At 35.8% G+C, this 21,910-nt stretch overlaps 1 protein-coding gene across 1 annotated transcript in view; it reads right to left on the reverse strand.

The window, feature by feature from the left end:
* Positions 1 to 1,446: 1,446 nt before the first annotated feature.
* LOC123544077 (phosphatidylinositol polyphosphate 5-phosphatase type IV-like) overlaps positions 1,447 to 21,910 on the reverse strand; it is a 30,036-nt gene continuing 9,572 nt past the window's right edge. The window contains exons 5-13 of the mRNA XM_053524414.1: positions 14,918 to 15,015; positions 14,036 to 14,160; positions 13,396 to 13,515; positions 12,591 to 12,698; positions 10,066 to 10,239; positions 9,383 to 9,498; positions 7,482 to 7,618; positions 6,708 to 6,757; positions 1,447 to 6,048 (exon numbers count right to left, since the gene is read on the reverse strand). Of these exons, the coding sequence (XP_053380389.1) occupies positions 5,966 to 6,048; positions 6,708 to 6,757; positions 7,482 to 7,618; positions 9,383 to 9,498; positions 10,066 to 10,239; positions 12,591 to 12,698; positions 13,396 to 13,515; positions 14,036 to 14,160; positions 14,918 to 15,015 (1,011 nt within the window). The 3' untranslated portion in view covers positions 1,447 to 5,965. The remainder of the gene's footprint in view (positions 6,049 to 6,707; positions 6,758 to 7,481; positions 7,619 to 9,382; positions 9,499 to 10,065; positions 10,240 to 12,590; positions 12,699 to 13,395; positions 13,516 to 14,035; positions 14,161 to 14,917; positions 15,016 to 21,910) is intronic.

Below are 21,910 nucleotides of genomic sequence, written 5' to 3' on the forward strand. Positions count from 1 at the left end.
GGGGTTATTTCTGTAATAGACAGGCACCTAGGTAGAACCACTGACCTCCGGTAAACCAGTTGAATGGCTTCCTTACATGAAGAAAAATATCTTAAGTGTGAAAATCTTTCTTAATATTTGAATGAAAAAGAGATCAGTGTTTTAATTGATGTAGTTACATCGATTAAACTATGCATTATCATCGTTAATTAAAAATTGACAAACTCGGAACTCCAAGGGTGGTGAAATGTAAGTGGAAAATGTTCGCGTAAATGCTATCATTAAAGATATGTTTTATATTTGTTAATAATGTATTTATTATCCTTAATGTTTGTATTTTTAATTAATCAATTAATTAATTACTTGATATAACCTTGTATAATTATAGAGGAAAATAATCTCCTTCATCCTACATGTAAGGAAACATAACTCTTGTGCACACGTCCACTTTGCCTACAAATTTTGAAACTTCTGAATTCCGGAAACTTCCAAATACCGAACTTTAAGGCTGGTCCTGAGGTCGTTCGTTTTTCGGAAGTTACACTGTACTACATGTATGTCAATGGTGACTTTTCCAGTTTTGTTGGGTTGAGTCACACCAACACTATGTCAATGGTGACTTTTCCAGTTTTGTTGGGTTGAGTCATACCAATACTACATGTATGTCAATGGTGACTTTTCCAGTCTTGTTGGGTTGAGTCACACCAATACTATGTCAATGGTGACTTTTCCAGTTTTGTTGGGTTGAGTCACACCAATACTATGTCAATGGTGACTTTTCCAGTTTTGTTGGGTTGAGTCACACCAATACTATGTCAATGGTGACTTTTCAAGTTGTTAATGGTGGAGGAGGACCCTAGGTGATCCTACAGGGGTTATTCCTGTAATAGGCAGGCACCTAGGTAGAACCACTAGGTGATCCTACAGGGGTTATTTCTGTAATAGACAGGCACCTAGGTAGAACCACTGACCTCCAGTAAACCAGTTGAATGGCTTCCTTACATGAAGAATTCTTCACCTCAAGCAAGCTTTTTTTTTGGTGTGTGTGTGTTTGGGGGGAGGAGCAAGTAATTAGGAGTAAGCGACATTAACCACTCGGGCCTTGGAGGCCCCCTTTTACTCCATTCCTGTCTCCGACTCTATTTATTTTGTCGAGTAAAGAAGCTGAATTATAAGAACTGATTGTTAGATTTCATTATCTACTCATTGACACTAACTTTGAATTTGGTATGGATGTGTTCTCTCAGTTAAGTGACAACTTGTGGATATATGTTTATGAAAGAATTTAACATTTGGTATTCCATGTAATGGGACTTGTGCGGGCCATGCTTAACAATCTGATGTCATTCTACACTACTAGTGCTGGCCATACTTAACAACCCGGTGTGTCAAGTAATTATGTAACTCTACAAATTCTTGTGACCAGCTTTTGATCCTGCCCTGACATAGTTATAACTAAAATACACATTAAGCAATAAATAATTTATTTCTCTCACTATACAGACATGTATATTTAAAATACTAACTAAAAATGCCAAAATCTAGGACGGAATGAAAATAAATCACATAAACAAACAACATAAACAACTGTTCTGAAAACACCATACAATTGGTATGTAAAAATTCATCTGATTAATTTTTGAAAAATGTTTGCATTTTCTTATTCATTTTTATCTCTGTAAGTTAAAAGTAAGAAAATAAGCAAGTACAGTATCAAAGGCCAATATCCAGTCTAACACAATGAAATTACATAAAAGAAAGCTAATTAAGAAATAGAGGATATTACATGAGTGTCTTCTTATTGAATTTATTGAACGAGTGGAATAAAATGCGAGGATCTGCAGAGCATTTTATCAATTCTATTCAACGAGTTTAATAAATTCAATGTGGAAAGTCACAAATGTAATATTCTTTTTATTTCATGTTAGCCTTTCCTGTCGAAACATAAAAAATTCTACTTCCTTTTATTCTATAAACAAGTCAATTTGACCAACATCTTCTATACTATAAACGACGTTGACGTCAAAGTTTTATGACACTAGTGTATTATTTTTATTTAATGGTTTTATTACACTCCCGAGACGCCAAACATGTGATAAATATCTTTTAACCATTCTAAATTATAATACAGTAACTTCTAAACTTAACAATATTCAAAGCTGAAAACTGCTATATTGTTCAAGAGAGGTTTTACTAGTGTTTGAATAATTTTTGGTTAATTCTGTTGACTAAATGTTTAAAATTATATCAAAATGTACTTTTATTAAAATTCAAAATTAAATCCTGTTTATAAGAAAACTACACCTTGTAACTGTGCAGTCCACAAATGCCAGTTGCTACCTGGTATATTAAAATGAAGCCATCTTGTGACAGAGTTAAAGAACAGAGAGTCTAACAATAGACCTGAAATAACTTATGTAATTCAAAAACATTTATTTTGGACAGACAGCCAGTTAATTTTGATTTTAACTCTTCAGCAATCAACTAGTAACTTTTTGAGCATTACTTCACTTAAATATCTGTACTATTTGGCACAACAAAACAAGTAACATAAACTGGTCCCATATTCACAATAAGGAAAGAAAATATCTGATGAAAATCCCAAGAAAATTTTCATCAAGAATGCATGTTAGAGTTATCATTCTTGGCCTAGAGCAAAGTTTCAAAGCTATAGCTGTTACAGTTTTTGAGAAAAAATTGAACCTGAACAAATGATGACAACACCTCGTAAAAATCAGACAACCTAAACCTCTACTAAATTCATCATAAAAGTTTGAAAACCATGAAATTCGTTTCCCCAAAATAGTCCTTTTGGCAGATTCCTAAAAATTCATGTCTCAAAGAAATAGTTCAATTTGCAGATTCCATATATTTAATGACTTCACTGTACAACTAAACATTTTCATCAATGTTTAAAAGAATAACACAGGGACTATGGATCTGTTGTACATCAGTTTATAATGAATTAAAAAAGTTAAATTTGAAAATATATGAAATAAATTTAACAAATAAATAAATAATAACTAAAGCACATCTTGAAAAAATTGCGACTATGTGATACGTAACTTACTTCTAATACATTAACAATACATTTCATATTAAAATATTTCAAAGAAATACACATACACTTATCTTTGCTGGCAAAACAATATCTACTGACATTTGGGACTTTTTCTGAATGAAGAGAGAAGAACGAACAAGAGATATGTTGAATATGGCCATTGCTAGTATACCAATTTATTTATTTATTTGGGTTTTACGGCGCACCAACACAGTATAGGTTATATGGCACCAAACAGGACTACAAATTTTGGTTTCACATCCCATTTACATCGAAATAAAAACAGGAGGTATGGAATCAAAACTTGCACACCTGCTGGAATCACAGAGTTACAGCAAAACCAAGTGTTAAGACCCTATTAGTCGCCTCTTACGATCATGCAAGGGTAAGGCAGTGGTTCCAATTCTTTTCATACACAGATCGTCCCAGAACCACATGGGGCGCTAGTATACCAAAGTTAATATTTTGTCTAAATGTTGGCCAATGAGAGAAGAGATATTTTGAAAAACAGAAGATTAAGTAGATTTTTCTTTCTAAAGTTATGAAGGGATATAATTCAAAAAGTACATGTAGTAGATTTATGGTTCTTTTACAATGCAATATTCACAAAATCCCTTCAACAGTTATGGGAGTTATGCTCTGGACAAATGCATTTTGAGTTCATGAAATAAAGGAAGATAATTCACAAATTAAGCAATGTACAGTAATGGTTCTTGTTAGCTGCACTTCCCCTTTATGTCCTCCATATTTGTATACATGTACAGTACGAAAAAAGGTATTACTTCAGCACTTAGAATAATGCTCAAGACAAGCAAAGTCAATTAACTCGGATAATTCAAAAAATTAACTTGCAAGGTTATTGTACTTGGCATTTTCTGTAAATGACCTCTGTCAATGGGCGATGGTATTACCAAATCCCTTTAAAAGTTTTGGAGTTCTGCTCAGGAAAAAAGTGTAATTAGTAAATCAAATAAAGGAGGATAACTAACAAGAGGACCATGATGGTCCTGAATCGCTCACCTGTCCCCACATGACCCAGTTTTGAACCGAGTATGACGTCGTTTTTTCTATTATTTGACATAGTGACCTAGTTCTTGAGCTCATGTGACCCAGTTTTGAACTTGACCTAGATCAAGATAAAAATTCTGACCAATTTTCATGAAGATCCATTGAAAAATATGGCCTCTAGAGAGGTCAAAAGGTTTTTCTATTATTTGACCTAATGACCTAGTTTTGAAGGCACGTGACCCAGTTTCGAACTTGACCTAGAAATCATCAAGGTGAACATTCTCACCAATTTTCATGAAGATCTATTGAAAAATATGGCCTCTAGAGAGTTCACAAGGTTTTTCTATTTTTATACCTACTGACCTAGTTTGTGACCGCACATGACCCAGTTTCAAACTTTACCTAGATATCATCAAGGTGAACATTCAGACCAATTTTCATGAAGATCCATTGAAAAATATGGCCTCTAGAGAGGTCAAAAGGTTTTTCTATTTTTAGACCTACTGACCTAGTTTTTGACCGCAGTTGACCCAGTTTCGAATTTGACCTAGATATCAACAAGATACATTCAGACCAACTTTCATAAAGACCCCATGAAAAATATGGCCTCTAGAGAGGTCACAAGGTTTTTTTATTATTTGACCTACTGACCTAGTTTTTGATGGCACGTGACCCAGTTTCAACCTTGACCTAGATATCATCAAGGTGAACATTCTGACCAATTTTCATGAAGATCCATTGAAAAGTATGGCCTCTAGAGAGGTCACAAGGTTTTTCTATTTTTAGACCTACTGACCTAGTTTTTAATTGCAGTTGACCCAGTTTCAAACTTGACCTAGATATCATCAAGATAAACATTCAGACCAACTTTCATACAAATCCCTGAAAAATATGGCCTCTAGAGAGGTCACAATGTTTTATTATTTGACCTACTGACCTAGTTTTTGAAGGCACGTGACCCAGTTTCAAACTTGACCTAGATATCATCAAGTTGAACATTCTGACTACTTTTCATGAAGATCCATTGAAAAGTATGGCCTCTAGAGAGGTCACAAGGTTTTTCTATTTTTAGACCTACTGACCTAGTTTTGGACCGCATGTAACCCAGTTTCAAACTTGACCTAGATATCATCAACATGAACATTCTGACCATTTTTCATAAAGATCCCAGGAAAAATGTGACCTCTAGAGAGGTCACAAGGTTTTGTTATTATTTGACCTACTGACCTAGATTTTGATGGCACGTAACCCAGTTTCGAACTTGACCTAGATATAATTAAGATGAACACTCTGACTAATTTTCATGAAGATCCATTGAAAAGTATGGCCTCTAGAGAGGTCACAAGGTTTTTCTATTTTTAGACCTACTGACCTAGTTTTGGACCGCACATGACCCAGTTTCGAACTTGACCTAGATATCATCAAGATGAACATTCTGACCAACTTTCATAAAGATCCCATGAAAAATGTGACCTCTAGAGTGGTCACAAGCAAAAGTTTACGCACGGACGACGGACGCTGCGTGATCACAAAAGCTCAACTTGTCACTATGTGACAGGTGAGCTAAAAACAGTAATAACAGCTGCCAGTAAGACAGTAACCACAAGGTAACAGTTACATGTAACAGGGTAACAGTAACCCTGTCATAAGGTAACAGGTACCTTTTCACAAGGTAACAGCAAACTATCTTCTTAAATGCACATTTACTGATCATATCATGATTCAAGTGTAAAGAAGCTTTCTTCTAACATATTTATCTATTTTTACTTCTCCACTTGTCTCCACAAACTGTTTTTAGAAAATTTATAACAGCAGCTTACTGTATACCACTATTTCAGATCTGTAATTAATAAGCTGTATAGACAAGTTTCACATATACACAATGTGTTTCTATCTCTGTTGCCGGGGTAACCAATGTTACTGTATAGAACACACTTTGCTGGATTTCTCTTTCTGGAATGCATCAATCACCTCCACCTTCAACGTCCTGCGTTTATTAGCTGAAATTTAAAGTTTCCATACTACAGTGAAGGCAATCTTATTCATCAAGCTTAAATATCATTAGCAGAAGTTTAGAAGCCACTTTACAACAGCATAAAATTATTCAGCATTAACATACTGAGTTACCTTGCTTGCTTTATAATTGCAGCAACTATAAAGAATGCCTGTATAAATAGTATGTTTTATTCTGACACATACGTAAATTCATTATATGTAAAACTTACAGTTGTACAAACGTTTAATGTAAGGTGTTTTTCTTCATTTCTCTTTAACAATGAGACAATACCATATCAGCCACGCCATGGGAAAACCAACATAGTGGCTTTGCGACCAGCATGGATCCGCGCAGTCTGGTCAGGATCCATGCTGTTCGCTAACGGTTTCTCTAATTGCAACAGGCTTTGAAAGCGAACAGCATGGATCCTGACCAGACTGCGCGGATGTGCAGGCTGGTCTGGATCCATGCTGGTCGCAAAGCCACTATGTTGGTTTTCTCATGGCGTGGCTCATATATATTACACACTATTCTAAGACATTTAAGGCAAGTAATTGGACATGGAACTCTTCAAAATTGAAACTCTTCAAAAAATGATTTGATATTGATTTTATTTTTTGACTTGTGGATGGATACCATAATAACAAGAAATTAAAATATTACCTTCTGCATACACTGCCCTATCAAACTGTCCCGCTGCCAGAGGTAATGTACTGAAATCATAAATATACAACATCAGCCTGTGTCATCTTTCAAATTTTATATTTCTTGAAACAATGAGTTGCAGGGTGTTGTGGGTCAAACCTGAACCTGCATTTTTACAATAATAACATCTTTCTTTGTAAGTAATTTCAGTGGGATGATAATTCAAGGTACCCAAGACCCTCCATTTCAAGGAGCCTCCCTGGTTCTTTAGTATGCCAGGTTCTAAGCACCCCTACATCGGACACTTATCCAAATGTTAGTTTAGTTGCAAGAGTGGGGAACTGAACTTGCAACCCCTGGTTTCATAATCAGACAGTGTTACCACTTGAAAACTGAAAATGCCATCAGTACAGCAGCTTCTTTCATTTAAATACCCCAGAAATACCCCAAAAAATATGTCTGCTTCCTAGGTAGAAAGTTTGTTTAACATTCAAAGTTCCTTTTACCAAAAATATTGTTTATACTTTTAACCAATTTAAATATATCTGTTAGAAGATTTTTAGAGTATCAGTTATCTTGACCACTAGATAAATATTATTTAGCACAGGGATATGTTATGTAATCCTGATGGATGTGACCATATACAAACTAGCAAGAGTTATGTTTGCCTGAACTATTTTTACACAAAATACTGCATGCTGGAAAAAATCTTGTACTGTCAGACAAATTTTCTGATGAGAAGTCTTCAGCTATCAAGAATTACAATATAAACTGCTTTTTTCCATATCTTACCAGTCTCTAGCAGGCTGAATGGCCACCTCAAATATCCCATACACAGGGTGGTGGTCTGATAATCTAACATTGGATGGTGAATTATAATGCGTACATATGATGGAATTCTTTTTCTTGGCACGGAATAAAACACGATCCTGCAACATAAAACATTTCATACTAAGTGCAGGTCAACAGAACATTCCTAAGCTCAACAGAACATTCAGCACAGGTCAACAGAACATCCAAGACAAAATGTAAGTACTTTTCAAGGACTCTTTTTACTTTTTCAAGGACTATTTCTCAGACAGATGTCTTGAAATCTTAGTCCCAACAACTTCCATCAACTATTTCCAAATCAATATTATAGCAGACACTACACTCTAAGTAAACTATGATAAAATGCTGACATTTATGCCTGCCGATCGGTAAGTGACCATTTTAGTTGAATTATCTTCATCTTTTCCTATTTCTTTCTTAAATTTCCTCTTAAAAAAAAAAGTGACGACAAACCATTTTTCAAGGAGTTTTGTTTTTAATTCTGAGTTCTGGTAAAAATTCAAGCAGTCTTTTTTTTTTTTAAACCGAAGCACTTTTTCAATTTTCTATTGGTCATTCTTAAGGTGTTTTCAAGGACTTGCATTAAATTCAAGGACTTTTCAGGTTTGTGTGAACCTTGGCATGAAAGGACAAACACATGTTTCAAGACTGTTCTATTTTGGTAAGTATTCTCTACTGTTCACTTCTGATATAACTCTATTTGGGTTCTAACATGAATGAAAAGGAAATATAAAACCATCAAAATTTATAAATACACCTTAACCCAAAAAACAGACTTTAAATCCTCAAAATCTTATGATCTGCAGCAAAATAAAATGAACAGAAAACAAAAAAACATCCTTTCTTGAATGAGTCGTATATACTGAATGATAGATTTAAGACAAGAGCTGTCACAGGAGAGAGCGCGCTCGACTATTTCGATGCTGGATACTGAAACTGGGCACATCTGAGGAAATTGGAGCTGTCACTGGAGTGTTTAATGACTCCAATGGTGGATGAATATATTGCACAAAAGCCTGAGTCTGTGTCAGGAATATTAAGTCATAAGAGAGGTAAAGAAAAAGTGTATCGCAACACTATATAAGTATATTCTAAGCAGAAAGGAGCATAATTCATTAAATATTGGTGCAAGAGTTATGCACCTTGTGTCATATGATGTGGGTGATGCTGTGGAACAACAACTTGAAGTTTGAATCAAATGCATTTCATAATTACTGAGATATAGTGAAAATGCATATGCATCAAAATTAACCTTAAATTTTAAGTAATAGGGGTATAATTCATGAAAAATTGGTGCCAGAGATATGGCCCTTGTGTCATATTATGTGAGTGATGATGCTGAACAAGTATTTCAAGTTTGAATCAGATCCATTCAGTAATAACAGAGATAGAGTAAAAGTGCAACAAAACTTTAACCTGAAATTCTAAGTAAAAAGGGGGAATAATTCATGAAAAATTTGTGCCAGAGTTATGCGCCTTGTGTCATATGATGTGTGTGATGATGTTGAACAATTATTTTAAGTTTGAATCAAATCCATTCAGTAATAACAGAGATAGAGTGAAAGTGCATCAAAATTTTATCTTGAAAATCTAAGTGAAAATGGGGGATAAATCATGAAATACTGGTGCCAGAGTTATGGCCCTTATGTCAGATGATGTTGGAGATGATGAGGAATACCTAATTTAAGTTTGAATCAAATCCATCAAGTAATTACAGGGAAAAGTAGAAAAAAGAGAAAGTGTAAAAAACTTTAACCAAGGCGGGGACGCGGAAAGACGCCGACGCCAGGTTAAGTAGGATAGCTCTCCTTATACTTCGTATAGTTGTGCTAAAAAGGAATCATTAACTCCAGAAAACTTACAGTATATGATGGAACTCTATTTTTGGATGATGTATCAAATGTGTCTTGCCCTATATCATATTTATACGTAGGTCTAAAGTTTATCCTGCCCTCCTGGAATCCTTGAAATATACTTCCTGAAAATATAATTATAATGTTCTTTAGATTGTTTCACGCCAGTGTTACTGGAAATATATTCCCATGAAAACATCCCCCTAGGAGAACATCACACTGGATCAAGCCCCAACATTATAAAACTACGTCAGAATATATGCATGCCACTGGTCAAACTAAATCTGACTTGTTCAAGAAATTACCTAGTTAGATGCTTAAGCTTGATCTTCAGCATACAGACAGTTGTCAAAATTAGCCTCCCAACAAAACTATTAAAACAGTAAAACTTACATTCTGTCATACCTTTACATCATTTTTCAACAACAATAAATAATTCCCTATTTCTGCAAGTCTTTACCTTGCTAAATTTCTAAAATGGACCGGTCCATCATTCAATCTGGGCTGTACCACTTAATTATTCTAAGGGAAGTTCACTAAAAACTTACTGACTGAACAGCAAACAGTGGGGACCAAAATCAGCCTGTATGGATGTGCAGGCAAACAGTGCATGGTTGTGCAGACTAATCTTGGTCTGCACTGGCTGTAAAGGCAAAATGACTTGCCGCCAGCAGGCTTAAAGTTTAGATTACCTTCTACAATGAGTTTCGAGAGTTGGTCACCAGCTAGAAGGTCCTCAAAGTTTGTGTGTTCCTGTTGTTCTATATATTTCACTATATCTTCCACGGCCTGCTTGCCTTTATAAGCCTCTATACGGAAGTTGAGGTCTCCCATCCAAAACACACTGTCAAATCTTGTTGTTACATCTTAATAGAACACACATACAAAATTATAAAAATTTCCCTAGAAATTTGACATATGAGCCACACCATGAGAAAACCAACATAGTGCATTTACTGACTGAATAGCAAACAGTGCAGACCATGATCAGACTGCATGGGTGTGCAGGCTGATCTTGGTCTGCACTGGTCACAAAGGCAGAACCACTTGCTGCCAGCAGGCTAAAGGTAAAGCACAGTTTTGACTGTATAACAAGCATGTTTCTTCCTTTACCATCATATTACAGGCTTCTAGTGTAATAACAGTAATTTGTTCAAAATTATGTTTCAGTGGTGTAGTGGAATTAAGTCCCTAACAGATCCTAATTTTACAATTTTTAGCACATTTGTGCACAAACCGGGTAGCAACTAGATGACATCATTTTTCATTTGTGGAATGTATTTTACATACAATAAGACACTTTTCATTCTTATATTGGCATGTTTTCAAACTGCTTACTTAACAAGAGGACCATGATGGTCCTGAATCGCTCACCTATCCCCACATGACCCAGTGTTGAACTGAGTATGACGTCGTTATTTCTATTATTTGACATAGTGACCTAGTTTTTGAGCACATGTGACCTAGATATCATCAAGATAAAAAATTCTGACCAATTTTCATGAAGATCCATTGAAAAATATGGCCTCTAGAGAGGTCAAAAGGTTTTTCTATTATTTGACCTAATGGCCTAGTTTTTGAAGGCACGTGACCCACTTTTAAACTTGACCTAGATATCATCAAGGTGAACATTCTCACCAATTTTCATGAAGATCTCGTGAAAAATATGGCCTCTAGAGAGGTCACAAGGTTTTTCTATTTTTCGACCTACTGACCTAGTTTTTGAATGCACATGACCCAGTTATGAACCTGACCTAGATATCATCAAGCTGAACATTCTCACCAATTTTCGTGAAGATCCATTGAGAAATATGGCCTCTAGAGAGGTCACAAGGTTTTTCTATTTTTAGACCTACTGACCTAGTTTTTGACCCTAGGTGACCCAGTTTCGAACTTGACCTAGATATCATCAAGGTGAACATTCTGACCAATATTCATGAAGATCTCATGAAAAATATGGCCTCTAGAGAGGTCACAAGGTTTTTCTATTTTTAGATCTACTGACCTAGCTTTTAACCCCACGTGACCCAGTTTCGAACTTGACCTAGATATCATCAAGATGAACATTCTGACCAATTTTCATGAAGATCCATTGAGAAATATGGCCTCTAGAGAGGTCACAAGGTTTTTCTATTTTTAGACCTACTGACCTAGTTTTTGACCCCACATGACCCAGTTTCGAACTTGACCTAGATGTCATCAAGGTGAACATTCTGACCAATATTCATGAAGATCTCATGAAAAATATGGCCTCTAGAGAGGTCAAAAGGTTTTTCTATTTTTAGATCTACTGACCTAGTTTTTAATCCCGTGTGACCCAGTTTCGAACTTGACCTAGATATCATCAAGGTGAACATTCTGACCAATTTTCATGAAGATCCATTGAGAAATATGGCCTCTAGAGAGGTCACAAGGTTTTTCTATTTTTAGACCTAATGACCTATTTTTTGACCCACGTGACCCAGTTTCGAACTTGTCCTAGATATCATCAAGGCGAACATTCTGACCAATATTCATGAAGATCTCATGAAAAATATGGCCTCTAGAGAGGTCACAAGGTTTTTCTATTTTTAGACCTACTGACCTAGTTTTTGACCCCACGTGGCCCAGTTTCGAACTTGACCTAGATATCATCAAGGTGAACATTCTGACCATTTTTCATGAAGATCTTGTGAAATATATGGCCTCTAGAGAGGTCACAAGGTTTTTCTATTTTTAGACCTACTGACCTAGTTTTTGATGGCACGTGACCCAGTTTCGAACTTGACCTAGATATCATCAAGATGAACATTCTGACCAACTTCCATAAAGATCCCACAAAAAATGTGACTTCTAGAGATGTCACAAGGAAAAGTTTACGGACGCTGCGTGATCACAAAAGCTCACCTTGTCACTATGTGACAGGTGAGATAAAAACAAAAATTGGGTGTTTATTCTGCACACTGATCCCTCAAATGTGACAATATGTGGGTACGTGACTTCAGCTGACTTGCATTTCACTTCATAATATTAATTTTAAGTAAATGTATGAATGTCTTGCGTAAACGAGATCTATTGAGTGAAATTTAGAAAGTATACAGATACAGATCTGAAGTGACTGAATTTTTTTTATGAAACAAGAAAGACTTCTTTTATTTGTATATCACCTTCCAACATACTCAAGTGCTGTCTTAACTAAACTGAATTTTTAGATCCTATGCAAACATTATCTACATACCTGAGGAACTGCTGTTAGGTGAGCCCACATTTCCCTGTTTAGGTAAGTTCAAGTTCTTGGTGATTTTTGTGAAGTCTTCTAACCGCTCCCTCTTCTTGCCATCACCAGCTGTAATAGTGAAAACAAACGAAGCTAACTTGCAGACTTAGGATTACATAAATATTTTACAGAATTCCACTTATGCAGATGCTGTTGGGCATGAGGAGTGGTGTACATTTTATTACCCATCATAAACAGACTCAATCAAACCAAGTTTGCATTATTTTTCTTGGTTGTACTCGGTGCTACCAAGGATCTTCTTACAGATTTTATAAGAATTAACAGTGATACTTAGGTCTTTATTATACTTGGCAATGAATGGCTGAGGAACTTCCATTTGCATTTTAGAAACAGTATTTCATTTTAATGTGTCCTTTCTATACAAACATGTATCTTACAGCCTCATTTGCATTTTCACCAATGGGAGTAACATTATCAGGAAGGAACCAAATTTAGATTAAAACTCTCAACAAGGTTAGTCCAAATTTCATTAAAGTTGAAACAGGCTAGTTTTTTCTTAACTGTAACTGAAACAAGACGGTACATTTCACTGAGCAAGGCTAAGGTAGAGTTTTGTCATCAGTAGGAAAACAACCTCAATTGTACGCAAGGGGAAAGTACAGACAGACATTTGACTTGAACCTGTAACATCAAGGAAAGAAGCGTGGCAGATCCGTTCATGACTATGTGTTTAAATTTACAGTTTAACAGTCTTTAACTTAATTTAAATATATATCGATAAAAATATTCAAGTTTAATCACTTACGTGCAAAATGACAATTAATGAAGATAAATGAAGTTCCGAAGAACTGAAAGCTGACTGCTATAGCACCTTTTGTTTTCACCATGGTAACCGCTCTCGTTTGTACAAGGTCATCTTCTGGCACTACAACATACCGGTAAATTCAAATTATTTTGTTCAGCTATTACAATATACTAGTAATCAATTACAATATGCTTAGAATAATGTTTACAGTGTAGTTCACATGTTCCATTACTTTTGCACTACTCTTCAAAAGACAAGTGGTCCATAAAATACTTTGAGCAATATACCAGTTAAGTTCACTGCAGAACTTTAAAACATGATTTGACAATTTAAATATATGCATTACAATAATCACATTAAATGATTTAAAAACTTCTACCAATTGTCAATCCCTCCCAAGTCCTGACACAGCATTTTTCTTTCTTTTTCAATCACTAAAAGTCTTGAACTTCATATTTAGCAAAATAAATAACAAAACTTCATATGTTGCTCCAATATTTTGTACAATGTTATCATATAATGCACTTTCTTCCCTGAAACATCCTATCTAAGCAACACTAAATTTGCTGCTGTGTACAGTTTGTGCTCATCTTATTGATATACCATTATTACACATTGTATAGCCATAGCTTGGACCTACCTGTACAGAACCATATCAGATCTCTCTTGACAAACACTGCTAGATGTAATGCCCCATGAGCTGCTGAGTGAAACAAAACATGAGATGGTCCAATAGTCTCCTGCAGTAGAATCTCCCACTCTTTCCTGAGTAAACCATGTGCATTTGTTAAAGTTATATATCAAAGACACTTCAGTCATGTACCATCAACTTTGACAACTTTGCCAGTTCTTACAAATAATGTAAACATATGACAGATATATCTATATATCAGACTGTTATGGCAAATATCTTACACTGTTTTAGAATGACTGTAGTGTATTAATGACTCATTTTCTTTAACCTTTAGCCTGCTAAATTTCTAAAATGGACTGGTCCATCATTCAATTTGGGCAGTACCATTTTTTTCAAAGGGGTGGTCACTGACAATTTACTGACTGAATAGCAAAATGTGCATACCAAGATCGGCCTGTATGGAAGTGCAGGCTGATCTTAGTCTGCATTGGTCGCAAAGGCAGAACCACTTGTTGCCAGCTGGCTAAAGGTAAACCATGCTTCAAGAACTAATTCACAGGTATAGACTACCCTGTTGTCTTGTTTACTCAGTTATGATTGTCCCCATTACAAAAGCTAGAAGGAAAACCCTTTTTAACTTCTTTTATATGATATTAATTTTCTAAATACTGAACACAAACATTTAAGCAATAAAAACAGCAAGTTAAAGCATGCACAGGCTTAGAATTTTACTGCAGCCACAATTTACTGTAAGCCTGCTTAAGGCAATAGAATTCCTGACTCAGTTCTTCATAACTGACAAAGTACATCATGTCATACAGTTTTGAAATACATAAACATTACTAAATTGATAAAGATAACTGACAAAGATAAATATCAGATACAAACTTGTTCATGGCATTTTCCTGAGTACCAATGGCATAGATGTCCTGCACATATTCACTCACTTCAGGCAGCAAAAAGTCATCTAATGGTTCCCTACAGTCCTAGAATAAACAATGTTCTATATCACATAGGTCAAAACACTCTAAGAGTCTCATACACCAGGAAATAATGTTCTATATCACATAGGTCAAAACACCCTAGAGTCTTATATACCAAGAAACAATGTTCTATATCACATAGGTCAAAACACTCTAAGAGTCTTATACACCAAGAAACAATGTTCTATATCACATAGGTCAAAACACTCTAAGAGTCTTATACACCAGGAAATAATGTTCTATATCACATAGGTCAAAACACTCTAAGAGTCTTATACACCAAGAAACAATGTTCTATATCACATAGGTCAAAACACTCTAAGAGTCTTATACACCAGGAAATAACGTTCTACATCATGCTTTTTGTGTTTCTATCCTGAAAGATATTTTTTCAAGTTTATTTTGCAGAGAAAAGTTACTAGAGGGTCTTGTAAAATGTCAGGAATATACAATAAACTAACTACTGCTGACCTTGTTGCCTGCCTTGAAAGATCTTTTAAGAGTAATCTGCAACACTAATGTCTTGTTTATTTGATTGGGTGTAATGCTGTTTATCAACAGTATTTCTGTTATATCGTAGAGACCAGTAACCTAACCTGTGTTCCTGATTTCTGTACCAGTACAAACTAACTCCCCAAAAGTACTGACATCTTCCCCGAAGTACTGACAACTTCTCCAAAGTACTGACAACTTCCCCAAAGTACAGACTAACTTCCCCAAAGTACTGACAACTTCTCCAAAGTACTGACAACTTCCCCAAAGTACTGACTAACTCCCCCAAAGTACTGACATCTTCCCCAAAGTACTGACAACTTCCCCAAAGCACTGACTAACTCCCCCAAAGTATTGACAGCACTGACTAACTCCCCCAAAGTATTGACAACTTCTCCAAAGTACTGACAACTCCCCCAAAGTATTGACAACTCCCCCAAAGTACTGACAACTTCTCCCACAGGAATCAAAGGTTGAGGAAGAATAACTGCAAACACACTGTTGTATATCAAATCATCAAGGATAACATGTGACCTGAACATTCTTTCTGAGTTAAATGGATGTATCACAGGAACAACAAAATATGCTGTTCTTCTATACCAGAAAGATGATGTATGTAACTCTACAGATACCTATCAATATGCAGTTTACCTCTGGGTGCAGACACTGATGGTGAACAAGTGTTGCAACAGGAGCTAACCAGAGAATTTTACCTAACAATGCAATGCTTTCTCTGGTAAATTCATTGTTTCACAAAAAATTGTGTAATAAATTAATTCAATTACTCTGACAAACATTATCTGCTATTTGAACATAATTTTATGAAATCAACAACTTACATTCAAAAGCTGATGTCAAACAACTGATACAAGAAAAAATTCAATGCTCTTAGAATGAACATAATGAATGTAAATATGGTGTATTAAAATCAATATCATGTGAAAGGGTAGGTGAAAATGAAAGCACATTTCAATACATACAATTTAAACTAACTCATTATATTAAATTTACCGATCACTCACATCATTTTTATAGCCATATGCAAGCAATGTAAGCAAGTGAAAAACATGCAAGATTGGTAAAAAAATTTTGGCTTTTCAATCGATACTATCTTCAAATTCATAAACTTTCATTAACCATACTTCTTATAGATTTCTTATGAACAATAATGAATGATGTGACTGTATTCTTTAATGAGGACTTATTTCTGCAGAATCAGGGTTTCATAAATATACTTTATTAAATTCCAAAGGACAAATACTCCATTAATTTAAAATTTCAAAATTTCATGTCCCTAGAAACAGTCACTGGTTAAAATCAAGACATTTTAAGCCAACTACATCGATCATTCAGCAACTGATAACCATACTAATGAAACATTCTGCTAAAAGCAGGTTCTGACAGTCTTTTATATCTTTTAAAGGGACGGTCCTAGTGTGTTTTTTGTCTTTGGAAATCCAGTGCAATTTAACACTTACCATGCTGTTCGCTACCGGTTTCTCTAATTGCAATAGGCTTTGAAAGCGAACAGCATGGATCCTGACCAGACTGCGCGGATGCGCAGTCTTGTCTGGATCCATGCTGCTCGCAAAGCCACTATGTTGGTTTTCTCATGGCTTGGCTCATACTGATAAGCCTAACATTACATTAATGCTTAATCATAATTCAAAATGACTTGACAAATAAATCTTCATAGTGAAAACAGCAATAGCTGTAAAGCATGCTTTGATATACAAGGTAATTCCGAACAGCTGAATGACAAATTAATGTTGGAAAGACAAGAAATGGCACAATGATGAAAAATGAAGATATAGCTGGATGGGTATATAGAATAGAATTATTGGTCAATTGAAAAATGAAGGTTGGGATTGATAACAAAAGAAAGTTTGTGTAGATTGCATATAAAAGTTAAGTTGTATCACAAATAAAAGCTGGTTGGATGACAACTTTGTTGAAGATAGCAAATGAATGCTGGAGTCAATGACAAAAAAGGTTTGGTGGTTGACAAATGGAGGTTGGGGTTGATGACAAATGGAGGTTGGGGTGGATGACAAATGGAGGCTGGGGTTTATGACAATGGAGGCTGGGGTTTATGACAAATGGAGGTGGGGTTGATGACAAATGGAGGTGTGTGTGGATGACAAATGGAGGTTTGTGTGAATGACAAATAGAGGTTTGTGTGGATAACAAATGGAGATTGGGAATAATGACAAATGAAGGTTGGGGTTTATGACAAATGGAGGTTGAGGCTGATGACAAATGGTGGTTGGGGTTGATGACAAATGGAGGTTGGGGTTGATGACAAATAAAGGTTGGGGTTGATGTCAAATGGGAGGGGTTGGTCAAATGGAGGTTGGAGATGATGAAAAATAGAGGTTGGGATTAATGACAAATGGAGGTTGGGAATGAAGAAAAATGGAGGCTGGAGTTGATGGCAATTAGAGGTTGGGGTTGATGACAAATAGAGGTTGGAGTTGATGACAAATGGCGGTTGGAGTTGATGACAAATGGAGGTTGGAGTTGATGACAAATGGTGGTTGAAGTTGATGACAAAATGGTGGTTGGAGTTGATGACAAACAGAGGTTGGGGTTGATGACAAATGGTGGTTGGAGTTGATGAAAAATAAAGGTTGGGACTGATGACAAATGGAGGTTGGGAATGATGAAAAATGGAGGCTGGAGTTGATGGCAATTAGAGGTTGGGGTTGATGACAAATGTCAGTTGGAGTTGATGACAAATGTCGGTTTGAGTTGATGACAAATGTCGGTTGGAGTTGATGACAAATGGAGGTTGGAGTTGATGACAAATGGTTGTTGAAGTTGATGACAAAATGGCGGTTGGAGTTGATGACAAACGGAGGTTGGAGTTGATGACAAATAGAGGTTGGAGTTGATGACAAATGGTGGTTGGGGTTGATGACAAATGGTGGTTGGAGCTGATGACAAATTGTGGTTGGAGTTGATGACAAAATTTATGGAGGCTTGTTGAGGACAAAATGGTGGTTGGAGTTGATAACATCTGGAGGTTTAGGTTGATGACAAATGGAGGGTTGGAGTTGATGACAAATGGAGGTTGGAGTTGATGACAAATGGAGGTTGGAGTTGATGACAAATGGATATTTGGCTGGAAAATAAAGGCTGAGGAATGATGACAAAGGAAGCTTGGGTTGATAACTAATAAAAGTTTGCGTGGGTGCAAATGAAGATAAGGATGAATGACAAATTAAGGTCTGGATGAATGAAAAATTATGGTCTGGATGAATGACAAATGAAGGTCTGGATGGAAGACAAATGAAGCTCTGGGTGAAAAATGAAAATTTGGGTGGACGACAAAATTAAAGTTTTGGAAGACGAATGAAATCTGGTGTGGACGACATATGAAGCTTTGGTAGACAACAAATGGAAGTTTAGCTGGATGACAAAGGAAACTGGTGTGGATGTCATATGAAGGTTGGCATAAATGAGAAATGAATGTTGGTGTGGATGACATATGAAGGCTGGAGTGGGATATGCAGAAACAAAAAGGTGTCATTGCTGGTAAAAATAAAACTTTTGAACTGAACATTTTGAAGTGGGTATATCACAATAAATTGTTTTACACTGTCTGTACCTTTCGTATCTGCATTAAGACAAAAAATATATATTACATTCTCAATAGAATTACATTTTGTTCTATCAAAACCTTTGTAAAAGATAAAAGTTAAACAAACAGTTTTAATTTTATATTTTTTCTTGTTGCATTCAGATGCAAACTATATTCATTTTAATTTTGTCACTGGTATATAACCAAAATATCATTTACAGCTTACATGAATGGAAAGAGCTGACAAACACTGCTTATCAAATTCAAGTAAAATAAGAGTTGTCGGAGGACAGCAACCCTTGACTATTCAACAGCCTTGTCATTTGAATGAATATATACGTCAAATAAGAGGCACAATTTTGTAAAAATGCAAAGTAGAGTTATGACGCCTGTCAGATCATCACAGTGAACAAGTGTGCAAAGTTTCAACCTATTCCTATCAGTGGGTACTGAGATTTTAGCCTACCGACAAAAACTTAATAAAATTACTAAGTCAAAAAAGGGGCATAATTTTGTAACAAGAGCTGTCGGAGGACAGCAACGCTCGACTATTCAACAGCCTTGTCAATTGAATGAATACAAAAGTTGAAAAAGGGGCATAATTTTGTAAAATGCAAAGTAGAGGTATTGAACCTCTGTACTGCATGTCATATCATGACAGTGAACAAGTGTGTGAAGTTTCAATCCTTTCCAATTTGTGGATACTGAGATATCAGCTTACATACAAAAACTTAACCAAAAACTGCTAAGTCAAAGGGGCATAATTTTGTAAAAATGCGAAGTAGAGTTATGGTACCTTCACAGTGCATGTTAGATCATGACAGTGAACAAGTGTGTGAAGTTTCAATCCATTCCCACAAGTGGTTACTGAGATACCAGCTTACATACAAAACCTTAACCAAAAATTTCTAAGTCGAAAAAGGGGCATAATTTTGTAAAAAAGCAAAATAGAGTTATGGACCTGTGCAATGTAGGTCAGTTCATCACAGTGAATAAGTGTGTGAAGTTTCAATCCATTCCCACAAGTAGTTACTGAGTTACCAGCTTACATACAAAACCTTAACCAAAAATTTCTAAGTCGAAAAAGGGGCATAATTTTGTAAAAAAGCAAAATAGAGTTATGGAACCTGTGCAATTTAAGTCAGTTTGTCACAGTGAATAAGTGTGTGAAGTTTCAATCCATTCCCACAAGTGGTTACTGAGATACCAGCTTACATACAAAACCTTAACCAAAATCGGGACGCGGACGCGGACGCCGACGCTGACACATGGGCGAGTCCAATAGCTCTACTATTCTATGAATAGTCAATGCATGTCAGGTCATCATAGTGAACATGGGTGTGAAGTTTCAATCCAATCCCATTAATGGGTATTGAGTTACCAGCTTACACACAAAAACTTAAACAAAAATTGCTAAGTTGAAAAAGGGGCATAATTTTGTAGAAAAAAGCAAACTAGAATTATTGAACCTGTGCAATGTAAGTCAATTTATCACAGTGAATAAGAGTGTGAAGTTTCAATACATTCCTACAAGTAAGTCCAATAGCTCTACCTATCAACTGTCAAGGGAAAATGTGAACCCCACAAATATTAATTTTTTCATAAAATGCATTTTAACTCTACTATTATTTTAAAAAGCTAACTCATACGTATAACCAAAGTACTGCTTTTAACAGAACCTAATTCCTTTTTTTTCAAACTATTTCTCCAGAACAATCACCTTTACATTATAAAAGAGGGCTATCATAAAGAGGGTCATGCGGCCCCGAATTGCTCACCTGACTACTGATCTTGAATATATGTCATAAAACACTGTATCATACCTTTGCCTGCCCTTAAAAAGGGGTCAAGCTAAAATATCTATAAACTTGAAAGACCTTACTACAGAAAAATTTGGTAATGAACAAGAGCTGTCAGTTGACAGCGTGCTCGACCATTCTCTGTGCTTGATATTATATAAGCTATGAGTAAAACTTCAACATTACAATAAGCATATTCTAAGTCGAAAAGGGGCCATAATTCAGTAAAAATGTTTGATAAAGTTGCCTCCTCCTTTTTACAGACTGGGGTCATGATGGTTAACAAGTATGCAAAATATGAAAGCAATATCTCAATGGACTTTGATATATATTTGGGGTGGTACACAAATTTGTGTGACGCTCACGCTAATGCTCACGCCGACGCCAGTGCGAGTAGGACAGCTCCCGTATTCTTCAAATAGTCGAGCTAAAAATGAAGTGTTTGATGAGAAGAAGCTGTTCAATTTTTTTTTCTCTTACAGGCTGTAATAGGGACAAAAATACTATCCATTCCGTGGTTTATGAGAAGAAGTGCTTGAAGGATATTCTATTTTCAGCACTGCCAGCCTCTACAAGGGGCCAAGTGGAACAATTTGAATAAACTTGAGAGAGGACCTTACAAATATTTTACACCCCAAGTCTGTGGAGATCCATTCAGTGGTTCACACGTTTTTTTTCTGTTTTTGCTCTGACTACCCCTAAAAGGAGCCAAGCAGAACTATTTAGCAATCTTGAAGGATGCCACAAACCAAGTTTGGTAAGCAGCAATCAAGCGTTTCAAGAGATGATGTTTTTTAAAAGTTTTCCTACTTTTTGTTCTAGTGGCCCCTAAAAGGAACCAAGCAAAACCAGCTAGACAAACTTGAGAGAGAACCCTACAATGAAGCCAAAGACCAATAGTCATACAATAAATGTTCTTATATTTCTATCTTTGATTGCACCTTAAAGGGGCTAAAGCGAACTATCTGGATAAACTGAGACAACCTTATGTGAATACTACACACAAAGTTTGATGATGATCAAT

Source organism: Mercenaria mercenaria, chromosome 15 (genome assembly GCF_021730395.1).
Source record: "Mercenaria mercenaria strain notata chromosome 15, MADL_Memer_1, whole genome shotgun sequence".
NCBI lineage: Eukaryota > Metazoa > Mollusca > Bivalvia > Venerida > Veneridae > Mercenaria > Mercenaria mercenaria.